Source organism: Dermacentor silvarum, chromosome 8 (assembly GCF_013339745.2).
Source record: "Dermacentor silvarum isolate Dsil-2018 chromosome 8, BIME_Dsil_1.4, whole genome shotgun sequence".
Taxonomy (NCBI): Eukaryota; Metazoa; Arthropoda; class Arachnida; order Ixodida; family Ixodidae; genus Dermacentor; species Dermacentor silvarum.
In genome coordinates this window covers 7,632,066-7,654,213 of record NC_051161.1, presented here as the reverse complement: position 1 = coordinate 7,654,213, position 22,148 = coordinate 7,632,066, and the positions used below count along the sequence as shown (strand labels likewise).

The following is a 22,148-nucleotide window of genomic DNA, read 5'->3' as shown; positions in this document are numbered from 1 at the left end:
GCTGCCAGACATCCACCAGGGTGCTTGTTGGTCGTGTTCTGTCTTTAGTACACCAACAGACAGCAGTGTGAGACAACTGTATTGTTGCAGGCAAGAGCCAGACCACCACTGAGACAGGTTGCAGCACCACGCCTGTGATTACCAACATACGCTCACTGGCACCAGTGCCGGTTGTCCCCACTTCCATGCAGGCAGCCTCTGAGATTAGCAATTCTTCAGCCAGTGCTGTGCGGACACCACCCACCCTTACAGCCATGCCAAAGGTAGGACACTTCTTGAATAAATGAACCACTGCATTCAGCTTGTACTAAGTTACATTGGAACAGAGAGTTTTTCTGTCCATATGTATGACGCAGTATGCTGATTGTTGTGTATAAATATGTGTGCCTGGTATAATTGATTCTTTTGGCTAAATTGTGAGCTTGTGGGCTCTCAGATTTTGTGCAGAGGTGGCATTTTGTCATGTGTTTTGGTTAATCATACCATGTTTGGGAGCATTAAAGTCAACTTCTCTCTCTCTTCTTTATTTGCTCATGCAGCTGAAAGAGCATTAGGTATGTTAGGGCTTACTCGAATTTTCCGGACTAGAGGAGCACCTCCACCAGCCTTCATAGAAGTGCTGAGGAACCCCCTCCCTAAGCCTCAGGTCTAGGTGTATCGATAATAAATTAGTCAGTTGGGTATGTGCAGTGTATCAGATAAAAAATTAAAGCAGTATTACTGAATCCCTTTTCTTTAAATGAGTAATCAGTGCATGGCATTACACCTTTTACAGTCAGCCTTAGGTTGCCTGCTGTACGTTCAATCCTTGATCACAGATTTTGCAACTGCAAATGTTATTAAACAAAAATGTCAATTCACTCGAGCCTTTGGTGCAGCAGTGAAATTAATTCTTCACGCTCCTGTTGGATATCAGCGTTGTGAATAGACACGAGTACAGTTTCTCCGAAAATTCAAATTTTAATTATGTCAACAAAATGTTAGGCTTGTATTATATGGGAGCTAGACAGTAATAAAGCAGTGTAGCTGCAGCACGAGCATGAGTCCCCCGGAATTCATGGTGGGGGCATGTTTACTGTTACTGCATTAAACTGTGTTTCCTTTTTAATGATGCCACTATAATTGTTATTATTGTATAAAGTGATCTTGTGTTCAGTTTTCCTCTATTATTCACTATATTTTTGTTTCTCTCTTTGCATTAGGTCTGCTCAAAACCTTTAGTGCTTGTGGGTTTTGAAAATAATCGCTTAAATATTATTATTAGTCACTAGAAGGCTGGGGGCGGCTCATTGCTTTAAACTGAGAAAGTCATGGTATGCCTAGCCACAAAAAGCTTAGCTCTTTATATTATTATTATTACTACTACTACTTACATCCTCCATGCAATATGTGCTGGCACAAGTTCTGATGAGCACTTATAGTTGGTGATAGCTTCAGTACAAGTTCTGCCTGCAAGTCCGCAATGCCATCCGCAATGCCATTTCCTCTGTGCCTCCACACTACAAAACATAGTTCCGCAGGACACCGATGTTAAAAGAAGTTCACCTTCGCTGTGGCATCACGGAAATGAGGAAGGCTGACATATCTATGCAAATTCTCTTTGTGGTAACCTTGCAGCTATCATGTGACCACGCTTGGTAAACTCTTGTGACCAGGAACAGAGGCTTCAGTTGGAACTTTATTGGCAACCTAGAGTTGAAACAAAAGGTTGTCGACTCATGTGGAACTGTGTGTTATAGTGATAGCAACAGAGTGTGATAAATGTATGGGCCCAGGATCCTTAATAATTGACATGCCAGTTGGGTGTTTTGTACATACAACACATACCCTATTGCAGTAAACGCCACAAGGTACACTGAACAGGCCACCGAAACATTGTGATGCTATTTACAAGTATAGAATCAGGGCATGCCTTAGCACTCGTGCACTGTCCTACTTGCCAGTAGTTCGTCGATGCGGATGCCATGACGGTTAGATGCGTCGCGGGGCAGATGGAAATCTTCAGCACCCCTTGAGGGCGTAGTTGTCCACTTTTGCTGCCATCAGTGCCGTACGACCAACAGACCGATAAGTGGCAGCCGGAGAAGCAGACAGCAGGCCAGCAGAACACCAGGCCGCTACTTTCAAATGGCCAGCGGCTAGCCAGCCACTTTCTTGTTGAACACTGCAGGCTGCTCAGCATCGCAACACCATGTCTGTCACCAGGTATCTTCTAGGCCACCTGATCACCACTGGCCCCCAGGGCCTTGGGTCGAAGGGCTGCACCAGGCCGCTTTTACAGCAGGCCTCTAGTACGCAGGGTGAGCAGCAAACCAAGAGCAGGACATCGGCCACCAGGTCCGAACGGCAGCAGGACACTCGGTAGTCGAAAGCCTTGACTTGCACTGCCGGTCAACGAGCTGCCATCCGAGTTGTTCAACGCACATCACAATACACATCATCGCACAGAGCTGTATCACATCATAGATTCTGCCCCTCATATTACATGCACATTTGAGAATTTCCAGAGGCCTTCTTTTTGGTACCTTAGAATATACTGCAGCTTTTTCAGATCACACAAAATCTATGGGCAAGAACTTCACTACCTGTGACGAGATCTTATTGTTTGTTTAAGCATTTCTACGTAATTCTTTCCAAACAGGTGGTGAGTGCTTCAGTGCTTACGCCTTCAAACAGTGCTGCAGATGCTTCGCCCAAAGTCGTGACGCGAGCACCAAGCATTGCTGTTTCAACCACTGCAAGCTCTGTGACTTTGCCTATGCCTGTTGTCACGACAACCAACACCCTGGCCTTGACTGTTCCCTCAACCAAGGATGCAACCACTGTGGCAGCTGGGCAATCTGAGCGGGAGGTGATAATCCAGCTGCCCTTTCCCAAGCTGCTTCGCAATAAGTCGGTGCTGTGTCGACCCCAGATGGTCACCAAAGCTGCATTCTGTCGCCCTGTACCTTGCCACAAGGAAATACAGACCGGTGAGCACTGATGGTGAACAAGGGATCACTGGGCTTTCAGATAAATGGATGAATGCTGTAAGCATGATTTCTTTTAATGCGTTTGCATTTTTAGGGTACAGTGGAATCTCGATGATACGATCACGGCTAATACGAATTTCCGGATACGAATTTTTCTGTGGTCCTGGCCGAGCCCCATTACTTTGCAACGTACTAGAGAACGGTTGTTAATCGATTTCCGGCCCGCGTTGGTTGATACAAATAAAGGCCGCCCCACCGACGGCCGCGAAAGAAAACCGCGCGCAGTCACGCGTTTTCTCCCTTTCTCTTTTGGCGCGGAGGTGTGGACCCGGCGCCGGACAGCGCGGAGGCCACGTCTGGGCGCGAAGAGTTTGAAGCGGTGGCGCTTTTGTGCATTTCCTTTTGTGCTTTTCCCCACGCAGGCGTTGGGAAGCGCTGCCGCCGCAGCGAGCGAAGGTTCGTACGATCTATCGCTTCAGTGGAAGCTGAGCGGTGTAAGCACAGCGCATACAAAGGTCAGAGCCGTGTGGAGCTCTGTGCTCTCGCCAACTTGGGTCCCTGAGTATGTGCCACTAAGTGTGCAGCAAGCAAGGGGTATTATTATTATTATTATTTGATTTTAAAACATATACACAGGAAAGAGAAAGCGAGAAGCAAGGCTGGCAACTGCCACCAGAAGGGGCACAATGCCTGCCTACTCTTCGGAAAGGACGACAGAAACAGAAAGAAAGATAGGATGGAGGGGAGGAAGGAGGAAGCAAGGAGTAATTCTCAGCATTCGCATGCACTGGCGCATCCCGCTTCTCGTTTCGGAGGCCGCACTTGATGGCACAGCGTGTCCAGAAAGAAGCGAGAGAGAGGAACCCGGCGGCTGCATGACACATTTCTCAGCGTTTGCCCACACTGGCGCACCATGTGTTTCGGAGGCCACATGCAGGCTTTGAGGTGGCGCTGCTAGATGGCACCGAGTGTCCTTAGGGAAGTGCGAGAGAGGAGTCCCGCTGCAGTACATGCATCATACATAACTCGTATCGATAGCGGCAATTCGCTATGTTGATTCAATGCTGAACACATTACCGTCGACAGTCATCGTAATATGGATTCTGCCGAACTTATTGACCATTTAACCTGCCTGCATAAAGCTCTGCATGGGGTTGTTGTGGGCATTAGTTGTCAGCATTCTTCTTTGCACATTTCCATTATTTAATGCTCACCTCTGCAGTAGTGTAATGGTACGTGACTTACTGCGGTACGCATATTCCCCTCAGGCACGGTGTGTACATGAAAGTTGTTTTTTGCTGAATGTGTTCATGCTGACAAGCTGCATGAATGCCCAATCACCTTTTTCTGCAACAATTGGTGCCTCTTTTGTTTACGCAGACATGCAAACCGAGACTGGTTCAGAGGGTGGTCCAGCACGGCTCATACCTGTTCCTGTGCCAATCTATGTGCCAGCTCCCATGCACATGTTCTCCTACGCTGTACCGTCGCCACTGCCCATTCCCATTCCGGTGCCTGTGCCTATTTTCCTGCCTACAACAAAAGACACCACAGAACAGATCATGGAGACTCTCAAAGAATTCAGGGTATGCTCAGGGTGCGCTTGTACTACACCGGGGTGAAGAGCAAGTGTAGGTGCATTGTACAGTAAGACCTTGTTAATTGAAAATCGGATAATTTGGACTAGTCCTCTGGTCTTGGCAAGCTCATGCATTACTTAATTGAATCAAACTCTCATTAATTTGGACGTGTTTGGCCGCACGCCGGATAATTTGGACAACTCTCGGAGCTCGGCGAGTGCCACAAATGTGCGAGGCAAAAGGGCAATAATAGCGGCGTTAGCGTCCAACCGAAACGAAGCGGCAGAGTCAGCATTGTCATAGTCATAAGTTGAAATTGTATGTGAACGACAATAACTCCAGGAGGCTTTGTGCCTTTATAGCTTTTATTCTTGCGTTTGTGTTCACCACAGCGCATAATACCGCATTGGTCGCGTGCCTTCATAATGGTGTAGTCGCCATCCCAGATTGCGTCGATAGTAACTATGGGTTTTGTCCACCGCAGTATCTGCAAACAGTAGTTTTGTTTTGACTTGGGGCACGCGCTGTCGCATGCCTTCACAACAAGCAGCTGTTGATCGAGATATGCGCGTCATAGTGAAAAGCGCATCTCAGATGGAGACGCGCTGCACAAGAAGTCAAGGCCTTCGCTGGTGCAAGCTCTAATCAGTCACGAGATGACAAGAATTGCAGCTTCCGCACTGCTTTTGTATATAGGAACAGGATTTGCTGATTCGTTCAGTAAATAAAAGTGTGTTGACGTAGGATGCATTTGTTTATTGTTTTCTTGATACTTTCGATAGTTCAACATTCAGTTAATTCCGGCTTTTTTTTGGTCCTGTGAAATCCGAATTAACGAGGTTTTGCTGTAGCTAGTTTTAGTTTAGGCCAGTGAGTGCTAAAATAGCTGCATGCAATATCCAAATTATCATAGTGTAGACTTCCGGTAGTTCAACTCCAGTTAACTTGGTTTTTTGTTTACTTCTATCTCAACCGAACCTCTCAGCTGGTTTCCTACATTTCTATGGGCCATGACTTTTGTTATTTTGATCATTATATTGGCCCTCGCCAGATAACTCAATCTTGACTGGTCAGCACACATGCACCTGGCCCAATGGTGTCAGTGTTGGTGGCACTAAGGGACAATGCATCGACAACGCACTATCTATCTCTCGCTGAAAGCTTTGATTTTTGAATTATAACTGTGCTGTGCAAGATGCTCAAGAAAAAAAAAAAGAGAGGACAGGACAGAGGGCAACCTGCCACGGTGGCTCAGTCAGCTAAGGCGTTGCGCTGCTGAGCAAGAGATCGCGGGATCGAATCCCGGCCGCGGCGGCCGCATTTCGATGAAAGCGAAATGCAAAAACGTCCATGTGCTTCCGTTGTAGTGCACGATAAAGAACCCCAGGTGGTCTAAATTAATCTGGAGCCCTCCACTACGGCGTGCCTCATAATCATAACTGGTTTTGGCACGTAAAACCCCAGAAAGAAGAAGGACAGAGCACAGTGTTCTGTCCACTGTAAAAGAGGACAGGACGCTGTGCTCTGTCCTGTCCTATTTTTCTTTTCTTGTGCATCTTGCACAGCACATCCATAATTCAAGTATGAACCAACTATTCCGCAAGAAAGTATTATTGATTTTTTGGCCTGCCCTCAGCAGAGTTTCAAGTGACAAACGGCTGTTTGCAATGAAGGATTACCATATTTATCGTATTTACTTGAATCTAACGTGCACTTTTTTCCGATAAAACGGGTCCAAAAATTGCCTGCACGTAAGAATCGAGTACGACCCTAAATCTGCGTTACCATATTGCCATCGGCATTTCAAAATGCCCGCCTCGTATGCGCTTTGAGCCTAGCTGCCCTAGCTTCCTCCATGTGCTGTCGTACGTGTGCTTAGGCATTAGTCGTCTGTCCACGACCTACTCAAATACTGACCTGCTCAGCTGGCGGCTCTCTATGGAGCCGCATGCACCGGTTCTAGTTCCAGACTTCGCCGTTAAGGGGGCGCTCGAGTTACCGCTCCGGAGCATCGATGGTGCAATGGTTACAGCTAGTACACTGTAGTTACAGGACACGCGGGCGCGCTCTGCAAGGGCTTCATTCACGCAACGTGCTCAAATTTAGGCATATTTTGATTTATTGTAATGTTTGCATACCTGCCAACTCTTCCGAACTTTCCGTAAAATGTACGAATTTGGACCCGTCTTACGATTTTACGAATGCCAGCTGAATTTTTACGGAAAAGTGGTTATATTCGCGAAATTATATTTAAAAATTCCTAATAAAGTCACACCGTTGCTGGTGGGCGGGGGCGCCACTTACATAGGGGCGCATAGAGATGGGGGTGTGTGCCGTAACCTTTATTGTCTGCAGAGTAAGGACATTTTTCACTCTGATGTTGCCTTCGTCATCGGGTCGTTGGACGACCTCACGACGGCCTCACGACGGCCGGACGTCACTGGTTGTCGTTAATCTCAACATAGAGACCCACCCGTACATAAGTGGCGCCCCCAGAGACAACGACGATTTCGGGTCGATGCGGCGGGCACAGTTTCTGTATTGGAAGCTGTGGCTTGTCGTATCGACTGTCACCTTCGCTAAGCTTTTTTCGCGAGTATGACCTGTTTTGTGGGCCTCGCTTTTTTTTTTTTTTTTTTTCGACTTGCTGCTGCATCGGGCGCAGTGCGACTCCGGCACTCCTGTGTTTCGTAGCCGTAGCGGCTGCGAAGTGTGATGGTGTGCTCGAAGCCTTCTCAGTACTAGACTCTATCGGTACTTCCAAGTGTGTTTGAAGTCGTACTCCTCGACAGAATTCCCGTATCCAGGATCTCTGCCAGGGGGGGGGGGTTGACAGTTTGCCAATACCATCGAAACAGCACTAATTTCAATTTCTTCACGGGAAATTGTCAAAAAATGCGCTTTTTGCGAGTTTGCAGACGATTGCGCGTCTTACATCTTAGTTGTAGTACTCAAATGCGCAAGGAAAGAAAAGGGGTTAAACAAAAAGGGGGGGTTAAGTCGGCCTCAGGGGGGGAGGGTTACAGCCCCCGAACCCTCCCCCCCGTCGGTGCGCCACTGGCCTCACCTTTTCTAGAAACTGCATGCCTTGATCCACTTTTTTCACCCAGGTGCGTAAAGCGGGAACTCAATGTAAGTAAGGCATATGCCAGGCGTCTTACCTTGCCGTGATTTACACAAAGTTACGTAGCGGTGCGCCATTATTGTTGATTTTACTCAAGCAATGTACTTTTGCTCATTTTCTTAGTTGTACAGAGTGCATACCCATGCAAACATTGTAGACGAAAGTAAAAGTGTGGCGCAGATGGGGTAACTAGTAGTGCCAAAGGCTCCTAGTGGCAGAAATATGAGCTAGAACAGGCGCGCTGGCGTTCTGCTCGCTGGTCAGGTCAGTAGTACAGTAGGTCGTGCGTCTGTCTTCCCCTTTTCTGCATTTGCTCTATCAGCATGATACCATGAAGTGCCGAGTTCATTATGGTGCTGCATTTAAAAGGAAAGTGATAATGTGTGTGGAGATGGACGGAAATCGGGCAGCATTGGGCGTTCGGAGAACCCGAAACTTGCGTGCGGGACTGGCGCAAACACGAGAGAATTTTTGCCAGCAAAGCAACGCGGAAGGGTTTCAGTGCACCGAAGCAGGACGTATTTTGTAATGATCCACTTCGGCGATACGATCGCGTTAGCCCTATCTTGACAACGATCTGCGACGGGGAGAGAGTCCGCCTGCGCGTTTTGTTTCCGCCGCTTATAGTTCGCGTTGAAGCTAGAGGCATACGAAGGTCAATTCGCTCGCTGCTATTGCAGCGCCTCCTCACTCCAACGTGTTGACTGAGTTTCTGCGGTCATCGAGCGAGATGTGTCCATGTTTGCTTGTGCGTGCTGCTCCCGTGGTCGCCCCAGCGACGGATGTAGAGATAATTGACACTGTTGGTGGCCCTGACGAGGACGAAGAGCCACGTGAAGTGCCAACTAGGGTGCAGACGGGGGAGTACCTACGCCTGCCGCGAAATAAGGTTGAATACATGGGCGGCGACCACGGCCTCGTGCAGTGCCTGGTCAAATTAGAGCAGGGGTTGCTCGCGCCCGGTAAGAACTTGAAACAGTCAAAGCTCACTGCCTTTTTTGCACCTGAATAAAGTTTTGCTTTGCTGAATACATTGTATTTTGACATCCTCACAGTTGTGGTGCAATTAAAGCTCTACTGCTTTAGCTTTTCTCGAGTGGTCGCTTATATCGAATTACCGCTTTTAACGAATTTTTTTGCCGTCCCGCTGACTTCGGTATAACGAGCGATTGCTGTTCGTTAAAAAAACCACATTTGCAGCATTGGCAATAGCCTACTGTTAGTCAGTGCCATTTCCGTTATAATCACAAGATGATAACACAGCAAGCTTTTGTGTAGTTTGGTGACAACAATGCGCTACTTTGATTACGAAAGCTCATTCAAAAGAGGTTATTTTACTTGCTAAGCTAGCGGCAAGCGAGCTGCATCACATGTTCTCAGTATGCTAGAGTCTTGTGTCGTATGGTGAACCGGTGAAGTTGATCCGGAAACCAAGAAATGGTAGTTTAGGCATGGACCACCATCCCTCTCACGATGGTTGTTGCCCATTCAAGGAATGGGCAATATAAAATTTAGTGAAGTAAATGGAGGACATGTTTGTAGTCCATAGCAATAAAGAGCTGTGTCAGAGGGACGACAATAGACATTATGTGTATATAAATTTTCATTCTGTAAAGATAAATTCTTGAGGTTTCATCTTTTCTGATTGCCGAAACTAAAGGCATGCTGCATCTTTTTAATTGTAAAATTCTGTGTGCATTAGATAGGGGTGCACATTGTTTTCTGCTTTGAATCTATAAAAATTGGGTTTGAATTAGACTTCGAGGTGCATCTGAATTGGTTAAATACTGCCAAATAAAGCATTTCTGTGTTTCGACATTTCTTCTGCCCCTTTATGTGACCTCCCGCATAATTCGGTTCAGTGCTACAATTCTGTAAAGGTCCAATTAACGAAAGTTGACTGTAGTATGCAAATAGCACTTTCAATTGTAGACCTTTTTTCTTGGAAACGCCAGTGCCACCTGTGGTCTGGCGGCACTAACACGCGCTTGTTTTTGTATTTCACAGGCTTTCTTTAAAGGCAATTACAAGAAGCTCCATCAATGGTATTTAGTTGCAAACACTTCAGTTGACCATTTTTAAATGTGATCTACAACTTTCGTATTGGCACTGTCCTGGTTAAGCCAATATTTAAAAAGTTAGGCAATTAGTTTATACTAATTAATTGACTTTGCAAAACGAAAAAAATACCACAGACTAGGACAAGCGATCCTCAACACCTCTGAGTTGGTCTGAGCCTCCTAGCACACTCTGTCATTTTTAAAACATTGGCTACTTTTAGCTGGGACACCCTGTATATTATATATTACTATTCCATATACCGTAAACACTCATTAACTCGAACTCTGTTATCTCGAATTATCGGATGAGTAAAATTTTTTCCCTGACACAGTGTCAATTCCATGGGTTTTTCACCCCTTATCTCGAAACACCACTGCGCCGAACTCCGGATATCTCGAAACCTAGACTGCGAAAATGCGGAAAAAAAGGCAGTACCGAAATGTTTTACTTTTTTGCACAGCTGTGGTATCGCCAAAAAGTGAAACCAGGGCCGGTATTTTATAGCGATGCCTTTTCCGATGCTAATGCCTTTTCGTGCTTTTTGCACTTGGCCAGCGATCAGAGCGATGGTCCTGTTATCAACGTGATCAGAGCTGATCACGTTATCAACGTGATCAGCTCGCCGTGAGCGGTGGATGATAAGACTAGCACAGAATAAAGCATAACGCATCGCTACAAAATACCGGCCCAGGCCTGCAATTTTATCCCAATGCCTTCTCGGCCGGCTGATCCCATTGATTACGTGGGCGGAGCGTTGCTACGACTGCTGATGCGCACAAAGAGTGTGAGAAAGAGTAACGTCGGCCAGAGGCGAGCGCGCGCCGCCACTTGTAAACACGCCAGCCATGCACGGCAGTGCTTCGATGCACGGTGCTCGGAGGCAGCTGTTGTGCACGGCTGTGCTGGCTGTAGTCAAGCTTGAGAACGCTTTCCTCATACTGAGTGCAGCCACCAAGTAGACCGGCATTACAAGTTTCTTTTGTGGAAAATAAATGGCTCGAGAATCAACTGCTTCGACCTGAATTATTGAAACCGCGTTGCACTTGTGCCAAATGTCTGGTATGTACCCACCCCCTACCCATTTTTTTAAGGGCCATGATTTTGTAGCGATGGTTTATCCGATGCAGTTCATTTTCGCGCTTTATCAGTGGTCAGAACGACCCTCTGTGGAGATTATCCTCGGTCGAAAACTTTGGGAAGCAAAGCACGGTTCGTGAGATTTTTAGCCTGACTCGGTTTCCAACATGGTGTCAACATGCATCTGCGTTTGCGCTTGTTTGTATGAGGTTCGCCGTTGCATATATACGACCAACGTGTCAGTTGCTGGGTCGCACATAATATTGCAAAAATGGTCTACTAAAAGTACCGCTCTTGGTACATTGTGCTTTTGTGAGGAAGTCAGTGGTTACTGGCGCCATATTGGAAAGGTGTCATGTTGGCTTTATATTTTCGTGAACTCGGCTATCTCGAGTTTTTTACAGTTTTTACTGCTTCGAGTTAACAGGGTATTACTGTATTACTATTATTAACCACTTTCTCACACAAGATGGGCAGCGTTCATTAGTTTCGTAAGACCTGCATTCATTATTATCCTTTAGGAAAGGGCAAACTACAAGGGGGGGGGGGGGGAGGTGTCAGGTTTAACCAGATTTTCACACATTTTTCTAGGTGTGCGAAAATCGGGGATTGTTGGGCTTTACCCGAAAATGAAGGACCCTTAATGTACGCCATCAAGTGCATTTAATAAACCGAATAGCTTTGTAGAATAGTTCGACTATTTGCTTTACATTGACAATCTTTGCCGATTATTTCTGCACAATTTTAACAGCGAAGCTGTTCTAGATAACTGTAAAAAGTGGCGCCTGCTGTCGCAAAACCTCACCGAGCTATGATGTCACTGCGTTGCCTAGCAACCACCTCATGGAGCGGCGTGTTCCTCACCTCCTCTTCATGCCGTGCACATGTTGCCTTGACATGGGATGTTAAGGAGAGGGAAATAAAGCAAGCACACGGCGCGTGCAATGCTTGGGAGAGGGAAAGAGAAAAGGAGAGTAAGATAGGAAGTGATTGTAGCAGCACCATAGCAGCACGCAGCCCACATTGCATAGCCGCGCATGCGCCGAAGCAGTAGCGATGACGTCACCTCGCGTTGCCTAGTAACCGCCGGCGCAGGTGCGCGCTCGCTTCGCCCGACACAGACATGGCTCATGCCTGCCTGCCTTCCTGCGTTTGTGGCATGCCAGGAACGCTGTCACTCGAAGACGCTGACGCGTCCAGCGCTAGTCATGCGAAATGTCGCGAAAGGGAAGGTGCCTCCGAAAATGATTGCTCGAGAATACCTTCCCTACATGCGTAGTTAAGTTAAACCAAGTTAAGACCCAGCAACCAAGTTAAAACCTAGCAGTTGCAGCCACTAAGACTTAAGGATTTCACTTTCGCTGTGCCTAAGCTTTTCACGACTGAGTGCAAACTTGCCGGCTTTTTTTTGTTTTCAGCATTTGCACATTCTCTGAAGCAAGATTTCTGGGTGGTAATGAACTTGTGTGCAAGAGTGAGCAGGAGCTGTGCACCGTGAACATATCAGATGTATGCATAGTGGTTCACATTTCTCAGTTTTCACAGAGGCATGGCACAGCGTCTCTTATGAAACATCTAATGGCACATTTGACTGGCTCCTGCCACGCTCTCACTTGGTTTGCAACAATGCAGAGCCCGCTTGAAATTGGAGCCTGTCTGAGCTGAATGCTCAGCTGTTCCCAAAGTGTCCCAAAGCAATCGGACAAGCTGTGTGACCAAAATGTTGTCAGCTGTTGGTCGTGCTCTCAGCTGAAAGGTGAGAGCGTCTTCAAATGCTCAAGCTGGAGCATGACGCTCTAAATGAGCTGGGTGAACATGTTTTGAGCACTCGATTTTGACCAGCCAAATGTAAAACATGCTGCCAGAACACTGTATGCTGTTTCAAAAGTGAAGCTCGACATTGAAATTTATCCTGAGTCACGCATGCCAATCCACTGAGCTCCCAATGTGCTGAGAAGTAAAACTCAAGGGATGTGACATTAAGATAGCTAAAATTGCTGCATTTAACATGCAGCCATGGAAAACTGTTGAAATATTGTTTTTAAAAAAATTAGGAGGTATAGTCCCAGGTCGTGAACCAAATAAATATTGGTGACAGAATGTAAACAATCGAATATCTAGAAGAAAGTAATGTCCTTCCAGTAGTCAAGCTCTCCACATTCTTTCATGACACAACTTTATAAGTTTACTTGCCATAATGTTTTGGTTGTGCTGCCATATTTAAAATTTTTCTCTCGGAGCACAAGTGTGTGAAAATAGGAATGGTGCAAGATCTTTGCTCTGTGACAAATTTGCATTTTCTGACAGTTCTGCTTCATAAAGGGTGTCTTATTAACATCTGTATATCAATACATGCTGAACTTTTTTATTACTTGTGTTCCTTTTACGCTTATATACCATATTTAGACACTCCAATTGCTAATGTGAATGTTTCACTTTGTTGTACTCGGTTGTGACTTGGGGTTAAGATTATTGTGAAGGACCAGACTGATCTGTACAATTGTTTTGTTTGCACATGGCCTATGACAACCTTGTGTTTGGTAGATGGTAACATGGGTGGAGCTGTTGGTGCATTATTTTATTATCTACAATCTGTCCTATTGAGAAAGCTTGGCTCAAAATCTTTTATACATTCTATTTTACATGTACATATAGTACCACATCATTATTGCTTATCACGTTCTGTGGTTTTACTTAATTTCTTTATTGTCTCAGAGTTCCTTACTTCGTACATTTACAGGAACAGATGAAAAATGACAAATTCGATGAAGTCTTGCTTGCCATTGCCCGCTCCATGGCAGAATCGTCAACGAAGCCACCTTCGGAAAGCAAAGGTAAATAAATGTGCATTAGGGGCTCGGTGACACGAACAATACAAATTTCATGGTGGTTTAAATGCTTAAGATTCCTTAGCTGAAATGCAGTGTTAAAAATTTTGATGGACCTGAACACACCATTGGGGATGTTACAAATCCACAAGCTATGCCTATTGCCTTGCGTGGTGAGTAGGTACTGGCACCTTTGGGTTTACTGCCATTGTAATGAGACAAGCTTCAATGTAGTCAGCCCATTTGCTGTTATAGGGGTGTGTCACACCACCTCTCATTGGGACATTTGGTTCATGGCTCAGCCCGATGATTTGGAGCATCAATCTGCTCAAATCAGCTTCTCTGACCTTTCCTACATCCCTTGTTTCCCCTGCATTGCCAATGCCACAGTTGCTATCTGTACAATCTGCATTCTGATTTTACTGCATTCTGTAAGCACCGAGCTGAGGAAACATCCACATTGTAACGCCAATGAAATAGATACGTGCTGGATAATTCGTCAAATTCACGAGCATTAAACCATGAAAGTCCATGCTAGTGCCAACAACCATCATAGCTGTGGGGAATGGCATCACACAAGAACTTAAACACTGCATGGTCTGGCCATTCTGAGGCATGCTGTGACATCCCAGGATGTTTAGGAAAACACACTACAGTCGAATCTCGTTAATTCGAACACGCTTAATTCGAACTGCCGGTTTATTCGAACTGACGCTCTGGTCCCGTCAAAGTTTTGTGTATTTCAATGGGCGAAAACGCTCGGTAATGCGATCGCGAAAGCATTTGCGACGGTTAATTCGAACATACTGCGTACTGACAGTGCTCTCAGCAGCGCGCCAAATAACGTGGCGGCGCCTCCGACCGGCATTGCTCCGACACCGCCATAGAGCAAAAGCTTAGGAGAGACCTGTTCATGCAGTGGCAGAGGCCCAGTCCGGCCAACGAACTGCCCACGCAGGCAAACGCTCGCTTCCCGATAACAGCAGAAAACGAAACTTCAGGGAGCGGCCGAAGCTGGTGCCGGGCCGGCTAAACCGGCGGCGTCGGCACCCACGCCGGCAAACGCTCACTTCCCTATAACGGCAGAAAACGAAACTTCAAGGAGTGGGCTAATCTGCCTTGAGCCGGCGGTGCTGGCGGGCACGCACGAAGGTAAGGGAGCTGTGAGGGAGTTGAGAGAGAGGGCGAGGGGAGCCACCGAAGCCACTGCCACCGAAGCGGCGGAGTTGCCGAGGCCAAATCCGCTTTCCTGCCGCCCTCCTCGCTCACTCACCTTCGACAGTATCCGCGCGCGCACCCCTGTCGCCACGTCAGCGCCGTGCGCTCCCTGAAGTTTCGTTTTCTGCAGTTATCGGGAACCGACCGTTGGCCGGCGTGGGCTCAACTCGCTATGCACTTGCGCGCCGCGAAATTTCACACCTCGCACCGTTCGTTCATCTTGCTATGGTGCTCGAATGCTACAAAAATATGTCCTTTCGTTAATTCGAACTTCTTTTAATTCGAACAAATTTTCGGGCCCCTTCAAGTTCGAATTATCGAGATTCGACTGTAGTTCAGTTTCACAGCATTGAAATGTATGTGTCATTTGATCGTGCTCCAAAATTTTAGAGGACAAAAAAGGCCTCATACAGCATTTGAGATATCACCCACATGCGCAATGTCGCAAATACAGTATAGGTTCATGCATTTCGGAAAAAAAGTGACAGAAAATGTACTACTAATTGGGAATTCGTATGATCCAAAGGCACTAAAATGTTTGGCAGAGTCAACTGTAGTTGACATCTACGTAATGCGAAACTTCGTGCAAACTGTTGCTATACGAAATGCCGATGCATGCTGAGCTGGGGTGGCCCAAGATGTGCGTTGTAGCTTTTGCGGCTTCAGCAAGCTTACTTTTGCACTCCTCAAATTCGACCTCCGTCAGCAGCGTCTTCATGTGGGATATATTGGCAGGAACTTTTGATGTGCGCGCTTGGCAAGAATCATTGCAGCACAAGACACAAACGCGCTTCAGGTTGCTGGGCCCGAACGACGCGAGACATGCTTTGTTGTTTCCCTATTGCATAGTGTGTGAGACAACGGTTTGCTTGCTTGCTTGCTTGCTTGCTTGCTTGCTTACTTGCCTTCGCGAGTGGCTCGTACCCACTATGGAGGATTGGCCAAGAAACGGTTAGGTCGCAAGTCTCTTCTTTATTGTCCCGAGCCAAAGCCCCACAACGATGTTCTCAAGTCGTGATGATGAGAATGTACAGAGTGTAAATATAATGCTCACACTAATTTCCTCCCCGTGCGCGAGCGGCCGGCCCGGCCGTGGCTTAGACTCCTGAAGAATGAGACGTCGATGGTCAACGTTGGTGAACGACCGTAAACAAGGTAGAAAGGGGAGTACCCAGTAGTTCGTTGAACCGCGGTGTTATGAGTGAACGTCACGAATGGTAAAATCGTGTCCCAGTTGTTGTGGCCTTGTTCGATGTACATCGATATCATGTCCGTCAGTGTGCGATGGAATCGCTCTGTTAACCCATTTGTTTGGGGATGGTAGGCAAATGTTGTCTTATGAACCATGGCAGAAGCTCGCAATACGTCTTCGAGCATTATAGACATAAAAGCCTTGCCGCGATCACTCAGCAGGACGCAAGATGCACCATGATGCAACACAATGGCTTGCAGAAAGAAGGCAGCAACGTCTGAGGCAGAACCCGAGTGTAGAGGAGTGGTCTCTGCGTATCGTGTGAGATGGTCAACAGCTGTCACGATTCATCCATGACCTGCTGGTGTTATGGGAAGAGGGCCGACCAGGTCTATGCCAACGACGTCAAAAGGTGTCTCGCGGACGTGGTGGCTGTAAATGGCCAGCAGGGGGTGAAGTGGTTCATTTCCGGCGTTGACAAAGTGCACACGAAGTGATGTATTTGGCCACGAAGGTAGACAAGCCAGACCAGAAGCGGCCCCTAGTAAGGCTGTATGTTTTGTGAAAATCCAAGTGGCCAGCAGATGGGTCGTCGTGAAAGGCTTCGAGGACTTGTGAACGCAGTGAACATGGTAGAACGGTAACCCACTTGTGTCCATCTGTATTATAAACATAACAGTGCAGCACAGTGTTTTCAAGTTTAAACTGCCGTAGTTGGTGACGTAATCAGGTATTAGGTGGAGGGGAAGTTCCACAGAGGCGTTGAATAATCCGGCTGCAGTATGGATCATCGCGTTGACATGAAGCGAACTGAGCGCAATGATGGGAAGATACCCGGTCAGTAGCGGCTAGTGATGATGACACAAGCGACGATGCGGCGTCATCATCATGTGACAAAGAATGAAGGGAGTCTCTCGAAGATGAAAGTGGCAGGGGGCAGCGAGAGAGAGTGTCAGCATCGTGTTGTTTTTTGCCAGACTTATACACATCAAAATTGTACTCTTTCAAATGGAGTATCCATCGACCAAGGCGTCCAGAAAAATTTTTCAGGGGTGATAACCAGCATAAGGCGTGGTGGTCGGTAATTACAGTGAAATGTCGTCCATAGAGATATGGTCAAATCTTTTGTACGGCCCAAACTACTGTGAGACACTCTGAGGGGTGGTGACCGTCCAAGCAGGGATAGCAGCCGGGGTTGCTACGGGCGCTGCCACGTTGGGCTGCTGTTGGTATAGGCGGCGACCCGAACAGAGCTCCAGGGAGGTGTTCTAGGTGAAGTTAGGCAATGACTGGTAGAGTGAGAGGACTGAAGGACCGGACAGCACCTCCACCACTTATGAGACAATGGTTAGGTTGCAAGTTTTTTCTTTATTATAGCCAAAGCCCCACAACGATGGTCTCAAGTCGTGATGATGAGTATGTACAGATGAGAAGATGAAGGGTAAATATAATGCTCACAAGTGTTTTAAGCCGACAAAGGGAAACCAAAAGAAAATCGAGCTGGTGAGTGACGCCAGAATATGATGCCGTATGCTCACTTTGTGCTGCCCGTAGCAGGGAACCGCCACGCGTTTCCCTATTAAAAGCATGCAGTATACGCTTCCCACGGCACTATGCCACACAAGGTGTCAAACAGATAGGTGAAGATGCTTATTGCAATAGGGTTGATGGCGACAGCTGTGAATGCGAAATGCAACAACCTGTGAGGAGATTTTCTTGTACTGGAAGCGAAAACTGAGTTCATGTCGGAATTTTTGGGTGATATGGGCGAGCAAGTACTGCAGAGAAGCTGTCATGGCGGGTGCCTACGCCTCTTGATCGCAGTCACATAGGCCTAGTGCACTTTCATGGCCGGAAAATGTATTACGGTTAAACCTGCTTATAACGAACCTCTATATAACGAATTCCTGGATATAATGAAGTTTTTCTATTCCCCGCCGTTACTCCATAGAAGCACATGTATTTGAGACGTACGTAACGAAGTGGCACCGGGGGACCCCCTCGAAATAACGAATTTTCCCTGCTGACAACCTAGAGATTTCGCCCCAAATTTTGTCATTTTTGCGCGAGCAGCAACCGGAAGCACCTTCTCCGCTGCGACGGAATGCGAAGCGAGCGCACGTGTGCATGCGTGAGAGCGTAGCGTGTGCGAGGCGGGCCTGCATCCCTCGATTCGGCGATCTTCACACCGCGGGCGTGACCTTTCCCCCTCCCTTCATTCAAACCTGATCCTGCCGCTTGCTGCAGCTGGCCTAGCCCACCAAGCCGGCACTCTCCTTTTCCAGTTGATGTTGCCAACGCGCTAGCAGACGCTGTGACACATCACACTCGATGAGCGCGGACACGCGCTGTCAAACGCTGGCGGCGTGTGGAAGCGCCGCTGCACATGCGAGCGAAGTGACCTTCGTGCTGTTGTCTATCGCTTCAGTGCAAACTGAGCGCTGAGAACACACAGCACGCACAAAGCTACGAGCCGCCGATGCACCTACACTGCCTAGACTCAGCCCCAACGAAGATCGCTTTCAAGATACGGCCTGCGCGACCGCGTGCCGCCACGCAGTACGCAGTTGATGCCAGAGTACAGTACAACGCCGCCCACTATCCCTCCCCCCTCGCTCCCTCACCGGTGCGTCGAGTGCAACAGAAGAAGGCGCGCTTCCTCCCTGCTTTTCTTTCTTGCGCGTGCGAGATTTAGACGCGGTCATTGGCTCCCCTCACACATTTTCACTCGCACATACAGCATACTGCGCGCGGCGACTGCGTTATCGCCCTTGGACTTTATACGGAACATCTATGAGCCAAAACCAATTTTAGGGCCACAATGCAATATAGACACTATCTTTAGATAGCAAATACGGATCTCAAGGGCCATACTTTTGCTGGCGGAAACCGAAAATACGTCATAGTTGTTGCCCCCGGCACTTTTGGGCGGCCAATGCCATCGTCAAGCCACCAAGCTAAGGGACATGAAAAGTCAAAATGGCCGCTCGGGCCGGCGCGAGGTGGCAGTTCGCAACGTATGATGCGGGAACGGACCCACAGTTGCGACGCAACAGCGGGTTTACCCATGCATTGAGTTCTATGGGAGCTGTGCTGGGACCGGCCGAAAATGACGTAACATCCGGGAAAACGCAGCACCCGGGAACGTAATAGCGGGGTTCTACTGTAACACTATACGACACTACGACACCATTGTAATGCTCGTTCTTCGTTTCCGATGCCTCGCGCTTGTGCGAAACGACACGCGTCCACGCATCCAGTACCTGGTGTGACATTCCAAGGATGAGTGCTTCGACGAAAACGGAAAACTGGTGTGCGTTACAATCGAGGGCGCGTTAGAATCTAGTAAATACGGTAAGCGTTTCTTTTTCGAATTTTCGTGCCGAACCTACATATAACAAAATCCTCTTTATAAGGGAAGCTTTTCGGGAATTTGTCAAGTTTGTTATATCAAGGTTTAACTGTATATGATTGCAATTTGGTGTTACAGTGGAACCTCGATGATACGATCACGGCTAATACGAATTTCCGGATGATACGAATTTTTCTGTGGTCCCGGCCGAGCTCCATTACTTTGAAACGCGCTAGAAAACGGTTGTTACGAATCGATTTTCGACCCGCGTCGGTTGATACGAATAAATGCTGCCCCACCGACGGCCGCGAAAGAGAACAGCGCGCAGCCACGCGCTTTCTCCCTTTCTCTTTTGGTGCGGAGGCGCGGACGCGACACTGGACAGCGCGGAGGCCGCGATTGGGCGCGAAGAGTTCGAAGCGGTGGCGCTTTTGTTGCTTTTCCTCCTTTTCCCCCTGCCATCGGGCGGAGTGGCTGCCGTGCTTCGGGCCGCGTTCTTTTTTGCACCATTTTGCCTAGTCGCAGCGAGCTATGTCTACCGAGATACGATCTCAGCTGATTCGCGCGGCCATACGACGAGGCGCGGGAGCCTTGGTTGGCGCGTCTTCCATCGGCTGCGTTATCGGTGCCGATGGCACAGGGCGATTGTGGGTTTCGCTGCTGGAGTCACACGGTGCGAGATAGCGCGGCACGTAATCCACGGTGCAAGGTTGCGCTCGTTCAGTCGGGTGCGCCTCCGCTTCTCCCCCTAATCGCCGTATTTTTCTTGCCGTAGGAGCGCTTCTGTATTCCGAAGGCGTGCTTCGTCCAAAGTTTATTCGCCAACGAGCGACGATCCATCACTAACCTGGGAGTTCTCAGTAATCCGAATTCTGTGTGTCAAGTGAAGACGCCGGCGTGGTTTACGAAGCAGACAACTGCGGTTGCCGTCTTACCCCTGCCACAGCAGCAACCAAAGGAGAGACGCCTTTCAGCACGGCAGCCAATCGGAGGCCCGCTTTTATCAGAGGGCCCGTGTGACTACCTATCGCAGACCCGAGCTTCTTTGGTGTTTGTGCGTTTGTTACAAGTTGGCGACGACGGACGAATTGAGAAACGGGATGATGAAACTTTGAGCTTTCGAACGATACCAAAATGGCGGCGCGGCGCTCGGTGGCGGGAAATACGAGATATGGCTCCGTGAACTGCGGTGATTTTGCGCGATTTAAAGCTGTTTTCTCGCCATGCGCACTGACGAATTAAACTTTTTCTGGCACTTTCAGTGTGTTTTCAGCCAAACCATTTTGATGCATCATAGATTGGGCGTTGCAGATACCCAAACGCGTGGTTTTCAAAAATAGATTTTTCTCGCGATTTTCGCGATCTAATCCCTGCGTCCCCCCTTAATTTAGCTAGTTTTAATTGTGTTTCGATTATGCGAATTTCGGCTAATACGAATATTTTTCGTGACCCCGTGAGATTCGTATCATCGAGATTCCACTGTATACTGATCGTTGGTGCTGAAAGATTGTGTTTTCCAGGAATGTATTATTAACCGGTAAAAACGAAGCGTGGCTTTACTGAGTCATAGTTTCTGTTGTCGATGGCGGACATTGCCGCCAGGAAATCGTACAAAACGGGATTGTATCAACGAGGTTATACAGCATAGCACCTGTGAATAAGGTTGTCCCAGCTCGCATTGTTGTCCACATCCTCAGTTTTATGGCCGAGGTGACATCATAGATTTCTGGGTACCGCTTCTCCACTAAGCTAATAATGAAGAGGCCTTGGTCATCACCACACCTCATCTTTTATTCACTTGCTCGCCATCTTGTTTAGTTGATGATATCGACGATTATGAAAACTGGGAGCACCACGATCATGAAGGCTAGAAGCAGTGGCAGTGCCGAGCTACGGAAAAGGCATGCTTTGTGCGCCAGGACGAAACGCCCCTGGGCGAAACCAACACGGTGGAAGCCGCTGACATTGCCGAACTCTGGGAGCATGTAGCTACCGACGATGAAATAGGTGGTGCTTCGATGGAGGAGTTTCTGAGTGCAGATAGTGCTGCCTCGTTCTGTGAAGAGATCTCCGACAGGGCGATCGTTGTCGAGACAGACGGCATCGTTGTGCGACGGAGGCGACGACAGCAGCGGCAGTGATGACGATATTGACAATGGCCCGTCTTTGACACTGACCCCGATGTTCAACCAAAGTGCAATGTCGTCAATCGAGTCGCTCATTGATTTAATGCACGCTAAATTATAGCCGCCAGTGTTCGCGCAGCAGCTGGACACGATGCACACAGCGTTGTCAATCCGAAACGTCTGCTAAAGCAAGTGCAGATTTCTGTTTCAGTGTGCCGAACGATTGAGGCGCTATTTATAATTATAAATAAACGTTTTATTCTTCACAGCCTTATTTCTACAACGTCGATATCTTAATATCTTATCACAAGTGTCAAATTTGGTTTCGGGATACAAAGGTATATTCGGCACTTTTTTTCTCTTCTTTTTTTTTTTTTTTCTTTTTACAGCAGTCCAGGTATAGCGATGATTGGTTATAACGGTGGGATTTTAAAAATTTCTTGATATTGTTATAAGTGGACTGCACTGTACTTTCACTGGGAAAGTTAAGAGCAATTTAACCCAAAGCAAAGATAAGTGGGAATTCAAGCTTCTCTAATGGTACAGGCAATATGTTTCACTGTGGTATTCAAAAGTTGCGTTCAACCTTGACAAGAATGCTAGCTCTTGCCATGTGGC

The 22,148-nt window shown here is 47.6% G+C and overlaps 1 protein-coding gene across 1 annotated transcript in view; it reads left to right on the top strand.

Annotated features, from left to right (window-relative positions):
- Positions 1–22,148, top strand: part of LOC119460577 (zinc finger MYM-type protein 4) — an 82,925-nt gene that overhangs the window by 28,316 nt on the left and 32,461 nt on the right. Inside the window, exons 10-13 of the mRNA XM_037721537.2 lie at positions 91–263; positions 2,642–2,972; positions 4,353–4,558; positions 13,555–13,648. Of these exons, the coding sequence (XP_037577465.1) occupies positions 91–263; positions 2,642–2,972; positions 4,353–4,558; positions 13,555–13,648 (804 nt within the window). The remainder of the gene's footprint in view (positions 1–90; positions 264–2,641; positions 2,973–4,352; positions 4,559–13,554; positions 13,649–22,148) is intronic.